General features: G+C 47.7%; 1 protein-coding gene across 5 annotated transcripts in view; it reads right to left on the bottom strand.

The window, feature by feature from the left end:
• SEPTIN5 (septin 5) overlaps positions 1-17,019 on the bottom strand; it is a 60,635-nt gene that overhangs the window by 31,591 nt on the left and 12,025 nt on the right. For 2 of the 5 annotated variants that reach the window (XM_044440825.1, XM_044440823.1), the window contains exon 3: positions 10,492-10,584. The exons of 2 other annotated variants lie outside the window; for them this stretch is intronic. In XM_044440825.1, the coding sequence (XP_044296760.1) occupies positions 10,492-10,584 (93 nt within the window). Of the gene's footprint in view, positions 1-10,491; positions 10,585-14,871; positions 14,903-17,019 lie in introns of those variants that run through there. One more of the 5 variants, XM_044440826.1, reaches the window with a different exon arrangement.

The raw sequence follows: 17,019 nt of genomic DNA, 5'->3' as shown, positions 1-17,019 counted from the left end.
CTGCCGTCCCTTCCACACACTGAAATAAAATCCCCCAAACCTTTGCAGTCTATTCAAAAAAGAAAAAGCACCAGCAGTCGGCTAGATTCACAATACACATAAATTTAGATGTAACTGATTGGGAGAGCCATGTTTTCAGACAGGTGGAAGTCGCTTAAGGAAGCTGGTACCCCAAGAGGCAAGCAGCTCAGAAATTCTGAACCGCTGATTTAAGATGGACTCCTCCAAAAGGGTGTCCCCCAGGAGTGCCAGAACTACAACTCCCATAATCCCCATGTGCAGTCTGGCACATCTGCAGGACACCAAAGAGAGGGAGCCTGATGTAGGGAAATTCACCCAGGCTCCACCCGGCCAGGAAAGACATCCTAGTCTCCCTTTAGTCTCCCTTACGCAGCACTGCTACAAAGGACAGCTCCTTCACAAGAAATAAACTTAAGATGCAGGAGAGCCACGTGCAGATCCATTTGTGCAGCCCAAGTTTCTAGTTCTCAGGATGCCTGCCAAATTTGAAAACCTGCAGACCAGGTCCCTCGTCAGTACAAGGTGTGAACTGTTATGCAACGCAGCTGTCTCTTAGCAAGCTCGGGGTTGGTGAATTTTTGTTCCTGAGCAAAAGAGGCCATGCGGGGAACTGTCTGTTGCCATGAAGTGTGCAAGGAGCAGCCGGACCTACGAGCCAAGCTTTGAAACGAGGTGCCGGTGCCAGCTTTTCAGAGATAACTTCAAAGAAATGAATCACAAGGGAGCGTCAGGGATCATTACTTCCGTATCTGATCTCCAGGCATACCTGCCACTATTTTTGCAACCCAAATGTCATTATCCACACAGCATCCAGTTTTGTAGGGCCTTCCAGATGCCCTGGACTACCATTCCCACACCATTCAGCATTACGAGCACAAAAGCATTGGCATTCACATCAGAAATAGAAGGGATGATGGCAGGCTCTCTCTCTTAATTCCCCATCTCTTCCTTTGGAGAAAGCTGCGGTTCCCAATATTCACCTCTTCCCACATTATCAGTTGCTGTGGGGAGAAGGTGGGGGTGAGCCGGTCTCCCTAGGTCCTCCCAGAGACATGAATCTGGCCACTGTGAGAAACAGGAAGCAGGAATAGATGGCCCTTTGCTCACATCCAGCAGCTTGTCTCCTGTCCAAAAATTCCCAAACTGTGCTCCGTGAGAAAACGAGCTCCACTCAGCCACAGATGCCTTCCAGTCATCCTCTGAATAACACACCCTTCTCCCATCAAAAAGTGTGTATACATACGCCCTTTGCACAAGGAGATTCACTTGCAGGGGGGACATGACCCTGTGTGGGTCAAGGTTCTGACCAGTCAAGCCCTTGAGCAGGATAACCATTCCCAGTTTTAGAAAAATACCTTTTGTTTATTATTTATATCATACCTTTTTCTATCAAGCAACTCAAGGCAGCTTACATGATTCTCCTCCCTATTTTATCCTCACAACAACCCGGCAAGGTAGGGTAGACCAAGTCACCGCCCATTCTGACTGCCACACCAAACCGTCACATCTGCAATGCGTGCATTTCCCATTTATCCCCTGCATCCTGCAACAGTTAAATGACCATTTTTGTGGTGGAGAAGCTCTCTAGATCAAGGGTTTCATGTTTCCTTTCCTTTTCTTCTAAACTATTTTGTACTTCTGCAAACCTTGGAGTTCCCTCAAACCTTTCAACACTTCTCTCTTTGTGGATGCGGCCACTTTCTCCACTGAGCTATCAGGCAACTGGGTTTCCTATTAGGATGCTCTGGATTCCTTGGCGATGCAGAGGTCACCTCTTTTAAGCAAGTAGGGCTCCACTCCTTTTCCTTGTGGAGATAAGGGGAAGTATAGCAGCAGAATCTGACCCACTATGGCAGTAGCAGAATTGAAAAGTTAGTAAGCCACCTAATCTTATATTCTAGCTGTTATATTAGTTTATTTAAAGTAGTGTTACCCCACTACTTGGCCACAAAGACTCCCAGAGGAGTCTATATCCCACATATCGTTGGCAACAATCTGAAAAAGTCACAGCACACAAGGAAAAAGGAATGAGGAGGGTAGAGGAGAGGAAATAATTCTTTGGGCAGGGCTGGTGGGATAGTCCCATTTCTCACTCCTTCAGATCGACCTCCTGAAATGGTCACTGGAAATGAGTAGTTGAGAGGAGTTGGGCTCTCTTCTCACGGTCCTCATCCATTTCCCCCTCAACCATTTTTGGATCCATTTCCATCCTGGGTGACCAGGAGAGTGAAGCTGCAGGCTTCGAACAAATCATTCAGGCTACAAAATAGAGACTGCTTTCTCTCTTAAGAAAGGATTTAATTGCACTTACACCAAAGGAGTTAAAAGACTGTGGAAAAAGGTTATGGTGCAGAGGGGCTCCTGGGGAGAGCTCCAGCCAGCCAGGCCCTCTTCTACAATACTCCATTCCGTTACCACCCCATGTTTCCATTTTCCCTGTTCCAACAATATCCTGTGCCCATTCGCAGCATGCTTCATCCTCCCTGAACTACTGCTCCTTTGCGTTTCCCTCCCAGGCTTTGCTCTAGATTTATTTATTTTTTGTACTCCGACAAACCTTGGCGTTCCCCCAAGGCTTTTGACACCTCCCTCTTGATCGGGGCGGTGGCATTTTGGCCTCGGAAAGATTGCCACTGGGAGAATAGGACCCCCGCCTCACCCCACATCCTCTTCAGCAAGATTTTCTCTACGCATTCAGAACATTCACCCCAATTCCACCGATTAAAAGACCAATCTACCGCCTGATGTTCCTTTTTCTAGGTTTTTAACTCGTGATCCCATGAAATGCATGCTTCCATTGCTACTTCATTCCCCCAAATAACTTTCAAGGCTCCAAAAATATACGACCCGGTGTTAGATCATGAATATTCGTTTTCAGCACTGCAACTTAGCAGCCAAATTCTGTTTAGTAGGCCAACGAGGCATGGAAAATTATCTGTCAACAGACCAGTAGGAAAGCACAAAACACACACACACACACTTTTTCTTCCAAGCATATCCCAGAATTTCCCAGCACACCACTTCTTTTACCAATTTTGGCAAGCTAGGGAGGAAGGAAAAAATAGTCCATTCAGCATCTTACTAAGCTTACCCACTACAGTGATTTCCTTCATCCAGTTTAACTGGGTCAGAATATGAATCTGTCTAGCCTGGAACACTCACTTCTGTTCCAGTCTAGTTGCCATTTTCCCCTGAGAAGTTGTTCTCCATCTTAGAACAAAATTATGATCATTCAGCGAACCAAATGCTCACTGGTAACCTGGATTTCCCAGAATTCCCCATGCTGAGTGGGGAATGCTGGGGGTTACATGGCTTTTTTTCTGTTCAGGCATGCAGCCCTCTGTGCCTTCTCTCTATCCAATATCCTTGAACACAGCCATGGAGCATTCTAGCAGCCTCGTAGCTCCTTCTTTTGGGGCAATGGCTACTCTCATTTAAATGACATTATGGCTGCTTATATCAAAATATTTACAGTCCCCTCCACAGCTCACTCTATCCCCCAACTCAAAACTAAAACTCTCCCTTGTTCCCAGCAGGATCCAAGATGGGGCATGTATGGGCCGAGTTTACAGGCTGGACTTATTGCAAATGCATGCAAAGAGAAGTTCTAAGCATCGAGCAAATTCCAAGTTAAGCCATGGGGTGCTCACCCACAGCGAATGCCCTCTCTTTTAAATGACACTGGAAGGACCCGAAAGCTGTGGCATCTTTCAGATAGATGCAAGTGCTCCTCCTTTGATCTCAGGGGGACTGTGCAACTCACTGTGGCTGTGTGTATGTTTTGCAGGACATCAGGATGAATTAATCAATCCATTTCCACTTTTTTTCCTCTCTCATTTTTCCATTCCATTTTTCCATTCCTCCTGAACCTTTCAGATCTATTTCGTAAAGGTTGCGTGAAAGTTCAGTAGCCTTTTTTGCATCTCTCTCCTAGTACCTGACTTGGTGTGTGCATTATTTAAACTTGGTATACACAATTTTTGCAGGTGATCTTCCCAATGTACTGTATTTTCTGGGTCAGGCACAGCTCTGGATGGATTTTTTTCAATTGGAAACTGCTGCTACAAAATTCAGAGGACTGTGAACTTTGCAGGAACCAGCGGTTCAAAAAATGCAAGACTGAGTAGGCTGGCATTAAAAGGGGAGCACATCGATTTCTCCCCTGCTCCAGGCCATGAAGACGCTCTTGGGTTCCATCTCTGGCATTGCCAGTTCAAGGGATCACGAGTCACAGGCGGTGGAGAAAGACCTCTGCTGAAAAGGTGCAGCCAGGCCCTGGATACTGGGTGAGACGGGGGGGGGGGGGGGACTGGGTGCAAGGAACAGTGCGTGGTTGGTGAGACTCCAATCTAAAAGAGGAAGCCCAGTGGAGATGGAAAAGGAGATTGTGAAGAATTAGATGAGGACAGAGAAGAGGAAGAAGAAGAATTAGAAGTCCTGCCAAAGCTCTCTCTCATTAAGGGTTTGTCTCCCTCACCTGACACTCCCAGCAGCCTCTTCTGAGGGAAAGACGCAAGAGCAAGCCTGGCCATTCCATCAAAGAAATTCATTTCACCCCCTTCTCTGCACATTCCTTCTTGTGAGTTTTGTGTCCTTTTACATTACAAGCCTGCAGGGTCAGGACTCCCCTTTTTCTTGTAAGCTGCTGCGGGAGCCCTTTTGGCTGAAGAGTGGCATGAAAATACACTGAATGCAAAGATAAGAAATGAATAGCAGAGTCCCACTGCTGGTCAGTCACAAGCCACAAGGGGGGGGGGTCACACGACAGAAGAACCTGCCCGTTTGCTGAGATCAGCACTGAGAGCTCTGCACCAGGTCTCTGGCTCAGAGAAAACCAAAAGCACCCACTCCACACATGGCAGGTTCGCTTCCCGCGATCTCCAATTAAAAGAGATGAAGCGACCAGAAAGATTAAGGAGATCCTGCCAAGAAGAGCAGACAAAACTGAGCTGGATGAATGAACCATTTGGCCCTCACCCAAGGCAACTTCCAGCTCAAGTTAATGGCCACAGCAATCCAGAAACGAGCACACGAGCATCAAGGAAAAGTGTTCCACAAGCAGCGAACATTGGCAGAGGTCACACAAGTGTCAGCCTGAACATCATCGCACTGGATTGCTGAAGAGCTGGACGAAACAGGCTGAATCCAGAGCCTATTAGACGAGGCTCAAAGCTGCCTGACTTTAAAGGAGGCGACAGTTCAAAAAGAGAAAAGCAACCCCATTGATTACTTGATGGAATGAAATGTAGCAGAAAAGTGTTAGGCTTCCGTTTTGCTTAGAGGCAACACAAAAAGCGCAGAATCCAGTAACCGCCACATTGCTAGAAGGCTGGCACCACACGTGCAGAATCCGGGGAACGGTTTCTCTCCAGCAGGGACAGAGTTCAAACCGAAAGCGACAGAATTGGGCTAGCAAGCAGGAATCCACGTAGTCAATTGCAGCCTATGAAAGCAGGGCACGGATCAGAAGTGTTCCAGAAGTGGGGATATGTCAGAGCAGGAAAAGAATGAAGCAAAGGGAAGCCGAAGCCAGGAAATTGTTGTAGCAACTTGTGGGAGGGGTTAGCAGGAAATTTTTTGGGTGGGGAGTAAATTAAGACTTGATTGAGGTTTCCAAGATTAGGAATGCTGCTGGAGAAGGTGCATATCAAGAAAGTTTTCTCCCTTTATCCAGAATTCTAGAAATCTGTATCTCCCCATGAAATTGCTCACCAAGAGAATCACAGAATCTCGTGGGCGCAATCTTATTGACTCCCAACACTGGCATCGCCAACAGAAAGTTCAAACCAAAAGAAACATAGGACAGAGAAAAGAAATGACTTTACACAAGCAGAGTCTTTTGCTTTACGTTAACATACATTTAGAGGGCTTTTTCTGTTGTGGCCCTCCGATTCTGGAGTGAACTTCCCCCGGAGAGCTTTGCCAGTGTTCTTAGAAGTACCAGGAGAAAACTTCTTCTCCTCCCAAGCATTTTCATCTTTCCATTTCTTTTCTTCTAAATCTATTCCCATATTTTAAATCTATGCACTGTTGCTAGTTTTCCTCTTGGTTTGTATTGTACGTTTTATACTGTAGGTTAAACTTTCATACTGTATTCTATGATATTGCATTTTACGGCTGTAATGGTTGCAAAATGCCAGGAAGGCGGCAGCTGTGAGGAGATACAGACATGCGACACATAAATAAATTAAATGCAATATATTCACTGCTGCAAGGGGCAGCAAGAGCTGTAGGATTAGGCAGTTCAAAGAGACAGTTAGACAGTCTCGTGTGGGAAACATTTATCCACAGCTTTTAACGATGACAGTCATGGAACCTCCACAGGAGATGCAGTCTACCCCAGAACACCAGCTGTGCATGAGGGAAGGAAAGGGTTATTGGCACCCAGTTTAGGAGCTTTCCAATACAATCTCATTGGCCACACTGTGGCCACCAGAAGTTGAACTAGTCAGCCAGATATTTGGGACTTTACAACTCCCAAAGCAGAAGTTGCAAAATTTCAGTTCAGAAAAGGGGTGCAAGATTTCATTGATGGACAGGGGTGCAAACAGGGTATGGGGGACTGGGAAAAACACCAGCCTGTTTTAGCTTAAAGCTTTTCCTGCGAGCAACAAGTCTTAGAAGAGACATTTTAGTCTTTTAGAACAGGGGGGAAACAGCACAATTTGCCAGAGTAAGTGGGCGGAGGCACAGATAGGGGGATTAATTTGGTCCCCCTGCCTGAGGCTGTGCACCCCATCTTAAACTGTCCCTTGCAGATTCAGAAATAATATAAAGTGAGCCATTTTGCTCCCCAGACGCCACCCCAGGTCACAAAATAAACACTCCCGAGTTTTGCCTGGCTACGTAACAGAGAACCCATGTAATGGCAGCTGGCTTACCATCTCGGCAAGCAGCAAAACACACACACACAAACACACACACACACTCCTTTCCTATGTTCTTTGGCATGAAACTGGCTATTCCCTCCCCAGACTGTCAATGAACCAATTCAGTGCAAGTCCACACCCTGCTTTATGGAACACCTAAAACGACATTTGGTTTGCCTTCTGCATGAAAAAGCATCGATTTCTCCCGGTCATGCTACAGCACAACACTGCAACCCCTTGTATCATCCCGACTTTTCTTTCCCTTTCCAGGCTTAGGGTGCCCTGTGGTTAGTTTGGCTCGGCTTGCTTCTGAGACAGGACAGTCTGGATTGTACACAGCACCCCAAATGTGGCTTGAACAATAGCTTATCTCTCACTTGCTGTGTGCAGACGGAGCTGTGGCCAAGATGGGGCCGCCGAAAGGAAGAGGAGGACGGGAGAATCATCATACTCAGGGGAACTCCAAAAGCAGGGGAAATCCAAAAGCATTAAAGGGCTGAAGACTTCAGAAGAACTCACTGATAGTTTACATTTAGTGGCTGTGAAATGCCAAGTGCATGTTGAGGAGGAAACCAGTGGGAGCGGGGATAAAATGGAGTACTGGGTCAGAGGGTATGGCTGGCTGACTTGACGGACAGAATCCCTCCACACTGCAGTGGCTTTTTCCAGGTCCCACTTCTCTTGCAGAAATTCTGTTTGGAATTGGTCTGATTATGGGGAGGTGCTTAGAATTAGGTGTGTCCTGCAGAGAGGGCTGGGTGGAAACAGAAAGGGACATACCTGCATCTGAGGGAGAGAAATATCCATCACTAAGTATCACCCACAGTCCATAGTTCTTTATTCGGTATCAGCCTTTTCCAACCTGACGCCCTCCAGATCGTTAGGATACAATTCCTATCATCCACAATAGCCACCTTGGCTGCTGGGGATAAGCTCTGCAGTTGAAAACCTGCGGAAGGCACCAGGTTGAGAAAGTGTGTGTATGTGAATTTGTACATAAAGAAGCACAGAGAGATTGCTTATTAACACAAGGCTGTTAATAAGCTGTGCCTACCTTCAGTTCCATTGCAGAGCTGAGATCGGAGGTTTACAGGGAAAGTATTGCCTTTCCTGCCTTTCCACTCTATTTCCCCTAGGTGGCACTGCAGAGCATCCCAAGATGATCAATTTCACAAGCGGAAAATTATTTTCTTTTGCTTTCACAAATACCATATCTTCCCTGCTCTTTTGAAAAAGCACCATTTAGAAACAGAAGCTAAACTAGGGGGTTTTGATGTAATCTTGGGGGGAAAAGCACAAAGAACTGTCAGTTAGGAATGGTCAGTGCACAATACGTGCCTTGTGTACAGAAGTTCTCAGAGACACACAGAGATGGAGGCACACAATTCACACACACACACACACACACACCTGTATCCACTGCCACTTGTTTACCAAGTCAACAATCCTGCTATTTACAGGCATCTGTCCTCAACAGAGCAGCAATGGGGCGTGGAAGCACAACAGAGAGAGACTCAGAGCCAATCGGCAATGCAAACCAAGCATTGCGGAGCAAGTCCTGGTACTGGCTGGAGCCTGCAGGCAGCTCTCCAAAAGTGCAGGGCTGGCAGCCCTCAAACAGGAAGGCCTTTCACAAGCCGCCACGGTGCAGGAGGGCTTGAAATAATGCCCTCACACAGCCTCTGGATGGCCGGCAGCCCTTCCTCGTGGCACACAATGTGGAGGAGGAGGAGGAGGGACGCGCAAGAGAAACCCAGGGATCCGTCCCTCCTGGGCTTCGCTTCACTGACTCGCTTTTCGAAGGGGCCTCCGAGCTCCAGAGGGCTCCCAGGGCCAGACACACACGCGGGAAGGGGGGAGCTCCCCATCAAAAGCTGCAAAGAGGATTGTTACCAAACAACGACGGCACTCCTCCTGCAGCGTTCCAGAGGCAAAAACAGGGGCGGCACATGCAGCGGCCTAAACCTCCTCCTGAGGATCGTTGCCTGGGCCCCACCCAGGTCCTGCCAAAAACTGACCAGGCGACCGGCTGACCGGCCGGCCGTGTGCAGCGTCCATTTCCTCTATGATCGTATGTCCTCCTCCAAGCTTCCAAGGCAGGATCCTTAAGCTCAGGAGTGCAGAACCGGGGGCCACTGGGCCAAATCCAGCCCACGGAGCCCCCCAGGAGACACACACACACACACAGTCCCCCTAACCATCCACCATTGGCTGGTCTCCTGGCTTTTGCCCAGACATTTCCCCCCATTCTGCAAGGTAAAAATGCCACCCTAAGGACTTACAATACCGGCAGGAAGAACTCCATGTCTGCCAGTCTTCTTGCTGATTGGGCCCTCGTCTCTAGTGTCTTGCATCCCACCCACCTCTGGGAGGCAGCCCCCAAGGGCTCCCCCAAAACAGAAACTGGCACCTGGACTGGAAGAGGTTCTTCATCTGTTTCAGCTAATGGCACATGGGATCTCAACAAAAGGTGGCCGTTCACGATTCCAGCCAGTGAGCCACGTCCCCGCCAAGGACGCTCCACGCCAACCCCTTTTCTCCCTCCCCAGACACCGAGTTTTCATGCAGACACTTCATATGCTCCCCCACATGTATCAAAGTATCCGATTTCCCTCTACACAACTTTTCTCCGCATGCCTGTTGGTGAACACTTTGGGGTTCCCCCAAGCCTGCTAAGACCAACTCTTGGGCACCGATTTTGGCCACCAGCTGATCAACTGGAGAATGCAATCAATAGATAGGATATATGGGAACCAGGTAATCCGTTGTTCAAAGTCGACAATAGCAGCTCTGCACATCCGTTGCCACTGCTCCATGCTTTGAAAGTCATGACAAATGCAAGAAAATGAGACACAACTTCTCCACTTCCTTCCCTGAGATTTATTTTCTAGACTCTGGGAAAGAACCTGGACCAAGAAGGGGCAGCTGGGAACTCCCCCCTAGCAATTACCACAAAAGGCAGGCAGGAAGATCATATACTACGTTATCAGCAATGCCTAGCCAAAAACAGGAACTGGCCATATTCGCACGGAATGATCAACATCTTGGCTAGTATTTGCCAGCAACTAAGATGCTAGAATCACCAGCTCAGACAACGTGCTAAAGAAATCTTTCCCAATGTGTTTGTTTGTTCATGAGAAGCCAAAACCTTCCAAAACCCTGGATTATCATTCCATGCAAGTGTGACAAGACTTTCTGATAAAGAGGGACAGTTTTGTGTGTGAAAAGATTGTGCATAATCGGGAAATTTCTTGATGACTCCCAATCTGCATGGGCAGACTGGGAGAGGTCTCTGGTGGGAGTTCAGTGAGTCCTGGCAAGCTCATGAAAGCTACAGTGCCAGTGTTTCCACAGCACTGGGCAGCCGGGGTGGCTGCTATTTAAATGTCCCAGAATGCCCCACAGCAACAGTAGGCCAGGAGCATTATGGGAAATCATAGGACACTGCTCTGAGTGCAAGACCACAAAACAAACAAGGAGGGACCAACCAGAGCGCTGGGATCCGAGCGACTGCCCCATCACGCCAGGTGCCTGCCCTGGAAAGGAGGAATTCAAAAGATGGTCTCAGAACAAACTACAGAGATTCGGGTCGTATACACACCGTGTTGCTCCTCTCTTCAGAGTCTGACTCGGCTTGCATTCTTTCGCTGGGCGCATCTCTTTGAAGACTTGCATACCTCATCATTCGGGGGTGCTGTGGGAGAGAGAGTGGCTTTTCTGTTTGGATTTTTCATTCTGGGAGGCACCAGGTGGTGATAGAAAAGCTATAGATAAGCAGAGAGGAGGAGTATAACAGAGAGAGAAAAATGCACCAAAGGCAGGAGGGAGGGAATCATGGCTGAGCAAAAAGCCTCTTTGCTCCTTTCACATGCCTAATCACCCTGTTTTTGGCAGGCAGTGGAGAAGAAAGGAGATGGATACAGACATTTCCCACTGACAGAGCTGATTCCAGACAGGGCACACATTCCCTAGGTCAGATAGACATGGGGAGCGGCTTGCTTCCACAGAGATGTCAGCAGAAACATGAGGACTAGAAGCTTGGAAGGACAGCACACACATCGAGACATTCTGCACCAGAGACTAAATAAGTGAAAGCACCTTATTTATTACTTCAATGTCCACCTTCTTAATGTGCATCCATTTGAGCTGATGTGCAAAATTTGAAGTTACGAAACTTGATCAAAATGCAGTCAAACCCTAAAGACAACAGACAAAAGTGGCCACCCTTTGGATGGCTCAGATGCATCTTCAGTGTCCTCACTTAGTAATGATCATCCCTCTTTTCTGGCTCCAGCTTTCTGGCAACCCACAGGCTTCCCCAACCAGGAGCCCTCAAATAGCTTGGGCTCCAACGCCCATCCTTCCAGTAAGTCAAGGAGCTGGGTAGAGAAGCACCTTTGCGGTGGCCATGTGTGCTGGGACAGTCCTCAATTTGCAGACTTCTCTATTGGGAAGGTGTCCTCCAGTTGCATATTTTGTATGGCAACTCAGACATGGCCACCTTGACTAAGGAAGCTGCTCCACCTGCCGGTTCAGTGAAATCCGCAATGGGAGCTTAGAACTTGACCCATGGATTCCACAACTTATGGCTTCTCCCAGTCGCATGAATTCCACAGAGTGCAAACCACCCTCCCTGCAGAACTTGCACAAATGCAATAGTGGAAAAAGATGCAAAACTGAAAAAGCACACACCAAACAGGTGCGTTTCCGCCACAGACTAAGAAATGGGGATTTGTATCTTTGGAGGAGGTAAGTAAATTTTCAGGAATTTGTTCAGGAACAGACCTGTGCAAAATCCAGTGCCAACAAGGAGCCATAAAGCATCTGACGAAGACTAATGTTCTACTCATCCCCAGTTACGTAAGCGCCAGTGTGGTGTCGTGGTTAAGGGCGCAAGACTGGGACTCAGGAGATCTGGGTTCTAGTCCCCACTCAGCCATGGAGCTCATTGGGTGACTTGGGGCCAGTCACAGCCTCTAGCCTACCTCACAGGGTTGTTGTGAAGATAAGACTGAGAGGAGGAGAATGGCGTAAGCTGGGTTGAATTCCTTGGAAGGAAAAACAGTGGGATATAAATATATATAAATGAATATATACCACCCTTAACCTGGTATGGCCTGGAGCAGCTTTCAATGAAATACTGTCAGCCAATCCTCATTCGACCCCACTGCAAAGACTGATAAAGATATTCCAGTTTTTCCATTGAGAAATTTAAAATTAAGTGCTGTGTAGCAAATTTCTTCTCACACAGTCACAAGGGCTTGGGGCTGTTTCAGTGCATTATGCGCGACTAGGAATAATATTATTGTATTCTCCCAACGTCACAAAAATCACAAAAGTGGTTGTTTATTTTAGGCCAGGCTGCTCTACATTCTGGAGAAGGACTCCCATCCCTCGGGGCCAAGTAACATACACCCAAAGTACATGGGGCATGCGCACACACATGCACACACAAAATACCAAGGTCCAATTAACTTCCTCTGAGCACAAACTCTTTCTGAACTTGCTGTACAAAGAAATGCCCAAGTGAAACCCATAAAGAAACACCATTTGAGAATGTCTTTAGAAACACCTCAAATATAATACACCCCAGCACCCACTAAACTAAGACTTCTCACTGAAATGCAACAAAAGGGTACCACGAATTCGGCCCTTGAATTAAATCAACAGCACCCTTTCACTGTGTCCCGGTGAAAATTCATTTGTGCTGCTTATTGTAGATTATAATATGCAGTTATGGAATACGCTCCCCAGAGAGGTTCGCCTGGCACTGACGTTATATTCTTTTCGGCGTCAGGCAAAACCCTTTTTATTTTCCTGCTATTTTAATGTTTAATTTATTTTAATTGGGGTTTTAGTATATCATGGTCAGACGTGGTGGGGCTGTTCTATTGATTGATTGATTGATTGATTGTATGCCATCACGAGATGTTCTTGCACGGGACAGGATATAAAAGCTTTTAATTAATTAATTAAATTTAGTATAATTGTACATTGCTAATAGGCAATCCAGTATTTCAGCCCTGAGGGAAGAGTTTGCGTCTGATATGTCGAGTGGGCTGGTAGAAAATAGTCAGTACGTCTAGGATTTTGGGGTCACCTGGCTTGGTGCCTCCTTGTTTCTGGCTTGGCTTTTATTCAGTGTGCCTCACCTTTCTGCCAACAGAGAGAGGCACTCATGGGACCACCCAAAGCAGGTCCACTCAGATATAAATCCCACTGTGTTCACTGGGCTTTCTCCCAGGGAAGCGGGTTTGAATGACATCCTTAATGTACAAGATTTACTGGGAAGAAATGGACTGCAACTGGACATTTTGGGGGGGAAACTGAGTATGCCGAGTCAGATAACCCAATGAATTAAGACTGCCCCTCTCTGTTGCTTTGTGATTGGCTGCACTCCTACAGAAGCCATTTTGCAACTGGCCATGCCCAGCCGCCAGCGCCATTTTGTGGTGGTGCCCACAACACTCTCCTCCAGATTTCAGACACACCCACAAGTCCAAAAAGGTTGGGTGACCGTTTACGTGCAGTGATCTAGGAGTACGTCCGGTTGATCTCCGTGTGGCTTACTTCTATCTAATCCACTGGATTCTGGCATAAAAGCGGAGAAATGCAAGGAGAATGAACAAAGGGCCTGGCCAGTCTACACCGGAGAGAGCACTCCAGTGCCTCTTCTCCAAGAATCCGTAAAGATAACAGGGATGTGCTTCTGAGGCCCTGCTCCTCTTGTCCACCCACTGCTGGGGAGCATGGGTGAGAGGGTGCTGTTGTACTCACACTCTGCTACAAGGTTTCACATGGGCAGTTGGATGGCCACTCCATGAGGAGGATGTTCGAGGAGAAGGTCTCTTGGTCCGATCCAGCAGGCCCTCCTTACGTTCTTACGGTTCCCCGCTGTCTGATGATACGCTCGGTATGGAAGCCCCTTCTCAGCCCTTCCTCTAACTGCATTTTACAAGCAAACATGGGAACTCCAAAGGCTCCGCCGCTCGGTATGCGACCCACAAGGAAAGCTATATGGACTTCTCCGATCCAGGGTTGTTGCAATTTTGTCTAGCCCTTTGCTTTAAGGTCCTCTTTGTGAGAGCGCCACCATGCCTTCCAGCAACACCAGAGACAGAAACTCCCAATAATAGCTTTCCTCACAACACGGTCACACCCTCTTGTTCATCTCACCTACGAGTTTTCTCCACACCCCGTGATCCACCCCAAAACTCACTTTTCTGCCACCACCCTGGTTTAAGAGCCACAGATCCATTCCCACCCAAGCTGCATGCAAACAGGTGTGTGACACTTGAGGCGGAAAGGCAAGCCCATGGCAAAATGGATCCTATTCTAAGGATCCACCTGCTTCAACCTGCCCGGTGACAGCACAATCCTCTCCGGCCGGGATGGGGAACCTCCGGCCTGTGAGCCTATCTGGACCCCGGGGACTTGGCTGAGGATGTGTTTTCTCCTTCACCTTGAGAGCATGGGGGGATTTCCCTGCACACTGATCCCATTTCCCGAAAGAAAAGCAAACGGCAGGCAAAAAAATTGCCCACTCAGAAACCTCCCCGATGGAGGAAGGCAAAGTTGGATCCCCAGCTGAAGTGCCCGTTGAAGAAATATTCTTCCGGCCAACAACTAGGCCAGGGGGTCTTCCAGTGGGAGCTGAAGCTACATAGCCCTATTTTGAATCCCCCCCCCCAGCCACCAAACAATAACACAATGGGGAAACTGAGGCACATGACGATTAAGACCATGAGTACAAAGCCAGGCAAGAAGGAAAGTACGTTAGCCACACAAAACTTGGCACCCCCACCCACAAATACTCTTGTTCCTGCAGCAAACCCCACGGCACTGAGGGGCCAGCGACTTAAAAGCTGGTAAGAACTGGGTGGCTAACATTTCTAAGGCTGAGGTGGCAATATATAAAAACAGGAGGGGAGAGAAACAGAAACAAACCAGAAAATCCAGGATAAATGCACCCCAGTCCTACCCACATGACTTCAGCTTTCAATTATCCACGACTCCTGAAAATAAGGCAAGCGTCGCTGGACTACAGCACAACTTTGAAAGGATCGGTAAAATAGAGAACTTGAAATAAGGCTTTGACATGCTGGATCCTGCTTTTACACCATTAAGCTATAAGCCGTGCAAATTGCATTAAGGCATGATGACACTCAAGGGACATTTCAAAACCGCCCTTCCGAAAAGGAATGTGCAACAGTAAATAGACAGCATTTTTCCCCTCTTTGCTTCAAGGCTAAACATAGTGCTGGCAAAAACCCCTCATCACTGACCACACCGGAATTATTTTGCATGCTAAGGAACTCCCTGTCAACACACAGACACACTACATATACAGACACACGGCACACTGACGGCTTTCATTTCTGTACATTTTCCATCTCCACAGAACTTCGCGTTTGTCCATCAAGTAAACCACATGCCGACCTTTCTGTGGCTTCCCTGTGCCACAGGCTAAAGGAAAATTGAAGCTCGCAACCAGAATGCATGGGAGCTGAAGACGTGTGTCAGATTTCCTGTGACAGTTTATCTTGGAGGCCAAGAGCCAGAGGTTTAAAAAGCTTTGAAAAACCCCCCCCCCCCCGCATTACAATGCTTAAGATATCCCTGTGCAGAGTAGAGTAGGGCAGTCACAGAGCTGGAAGGAGCCTCCAAGGCCATCAAGTCCAGCCACTTGCTCTGCTTTGCACATGTGGTCACCCATCCAGCTGCAGACCCTCGCCTTTGCAGCTTAGCAAAGGTGACTTAACAGGCTAGCTCAGCGTAGAGCTATGCAGGCAGTGATGCTGCTCTGAGCAGTGCCAGGCAATCCTGTATCAAGCTGCCTTTTAATTCCCCACAATGCCCTACAGCCGCCTTCCCCAACCTTGCCTCTTCTGGATGGCAACACCCAGAATTCCCAGTCAATGGCCCTACAGAAGGGGAATTCTGGGAGTTATTTTATTTTATTTATTTTCGATTTATATCCTGCCTTTTTCCTACAAAGGGCTCAAGGCAGCTTACATCATTCTCCTCCTCCATCTTATCCCCACAACAACAATCCTGTGAGGTAGGTTGGGCTGAGAGTCTGTGACTGGCCCAAAGTCACCCAGTTGGCTCCATGGCTGAGAGGGGACTAGAAACCAGGTCGTCTGAGTCCCAGTCCCATGCTCTTAACCACGACACCACACTGGCTCTCCAAGTTGAGGTCCAAATGCCTCTGAAGGCCACCAGGTTGAGGAAGGTTACCCTAGAGTAGCATTGTACCTGGGGCATTGTGGGAAATTTGAAGGACAGCTTGAGGTAACTGCCTGACTGAGGTCTGATAAAGGGTTTTTTAAAAAAGCATGCATGTATCTCTGAAAGCACCAGAATGGACACAAATGGCAAAGGCTACTAATGGAAAGCTATTCAGCCTGAGGAGAAAAAAGCAAGGTGGAAAAAGCACTAATATATTTTATTCCACAAGGGTTTGGTTCCAGGGCACGTGCACCAAAATCCCCTTTCCCTCCAACAGGCCATGGCGCCCATTTGTAACATGAATACTGAACGAAAGGAGAGGCCACTGTGCCATTGAGAAGCACTCCCATAAGCAGAGCTCGGCCTTCTTTTTCAGGAAATCTTATTGATAAGCAAAGTTTAGAAACGTAACAAAGGGAATATACATAAGTTCACTGAAGTCAACAAAGAATTTCACTCATTTGAACTCTGGAAGTGCATGTTTAAGACAGAAAAACGCCCTGCAGTTTCCAGCTGGCTAAGGAAAGCTGGAAGTTTTTAGGTTTTTTCTGGCTGGACATGTATAGGATTGCAGCTTCCGCCTACCACCAACATGCCTATCGAACAACTACATAAAAACGGCTACAGCAGAGCCTCATTTCCCGATGGAAGAAGAAAAATCCAAGTGATACAGAGCAGAGAAGGGACGAACACATTAATAGACAACTTCTGCTGGCTGGAATTTGATCACCAGTCGGAAGAGCATCCACATAGGAAATCAATGGAAGCCCTGGTGCCATATTAAAATTAGCATTTCTTTGCTGCACTTGCACTGACCTCCTTTTAGCCCCGACTTCAAAAGCAAGCAGAAGTCAGCTATGCTGGAGGTACATGCTGGCTGGGGGGGGGGGGGGGGGGG

Source organism: Varanus komodoensis, unplaced genomic scaffold (genome assembly GCF_004798865.1).
Source record: "Varanus komodoensis strain SLA01 unplaced genomic scaffold, ASM479886v1 scaffold38, whole genome shotgun sequence".
Classification (NCBI taxonomy): Eukaryota; Metazoa; Chordata; class Lepidosauria; order Squamata; family Varanidae; genus Varanus; species Varanus komodoensis.
The sequence above is the reverse complement of the archived record's forward strand: the minus strand, read 5'-3'. Positions and strand labels throughout refer to the sequence as shown.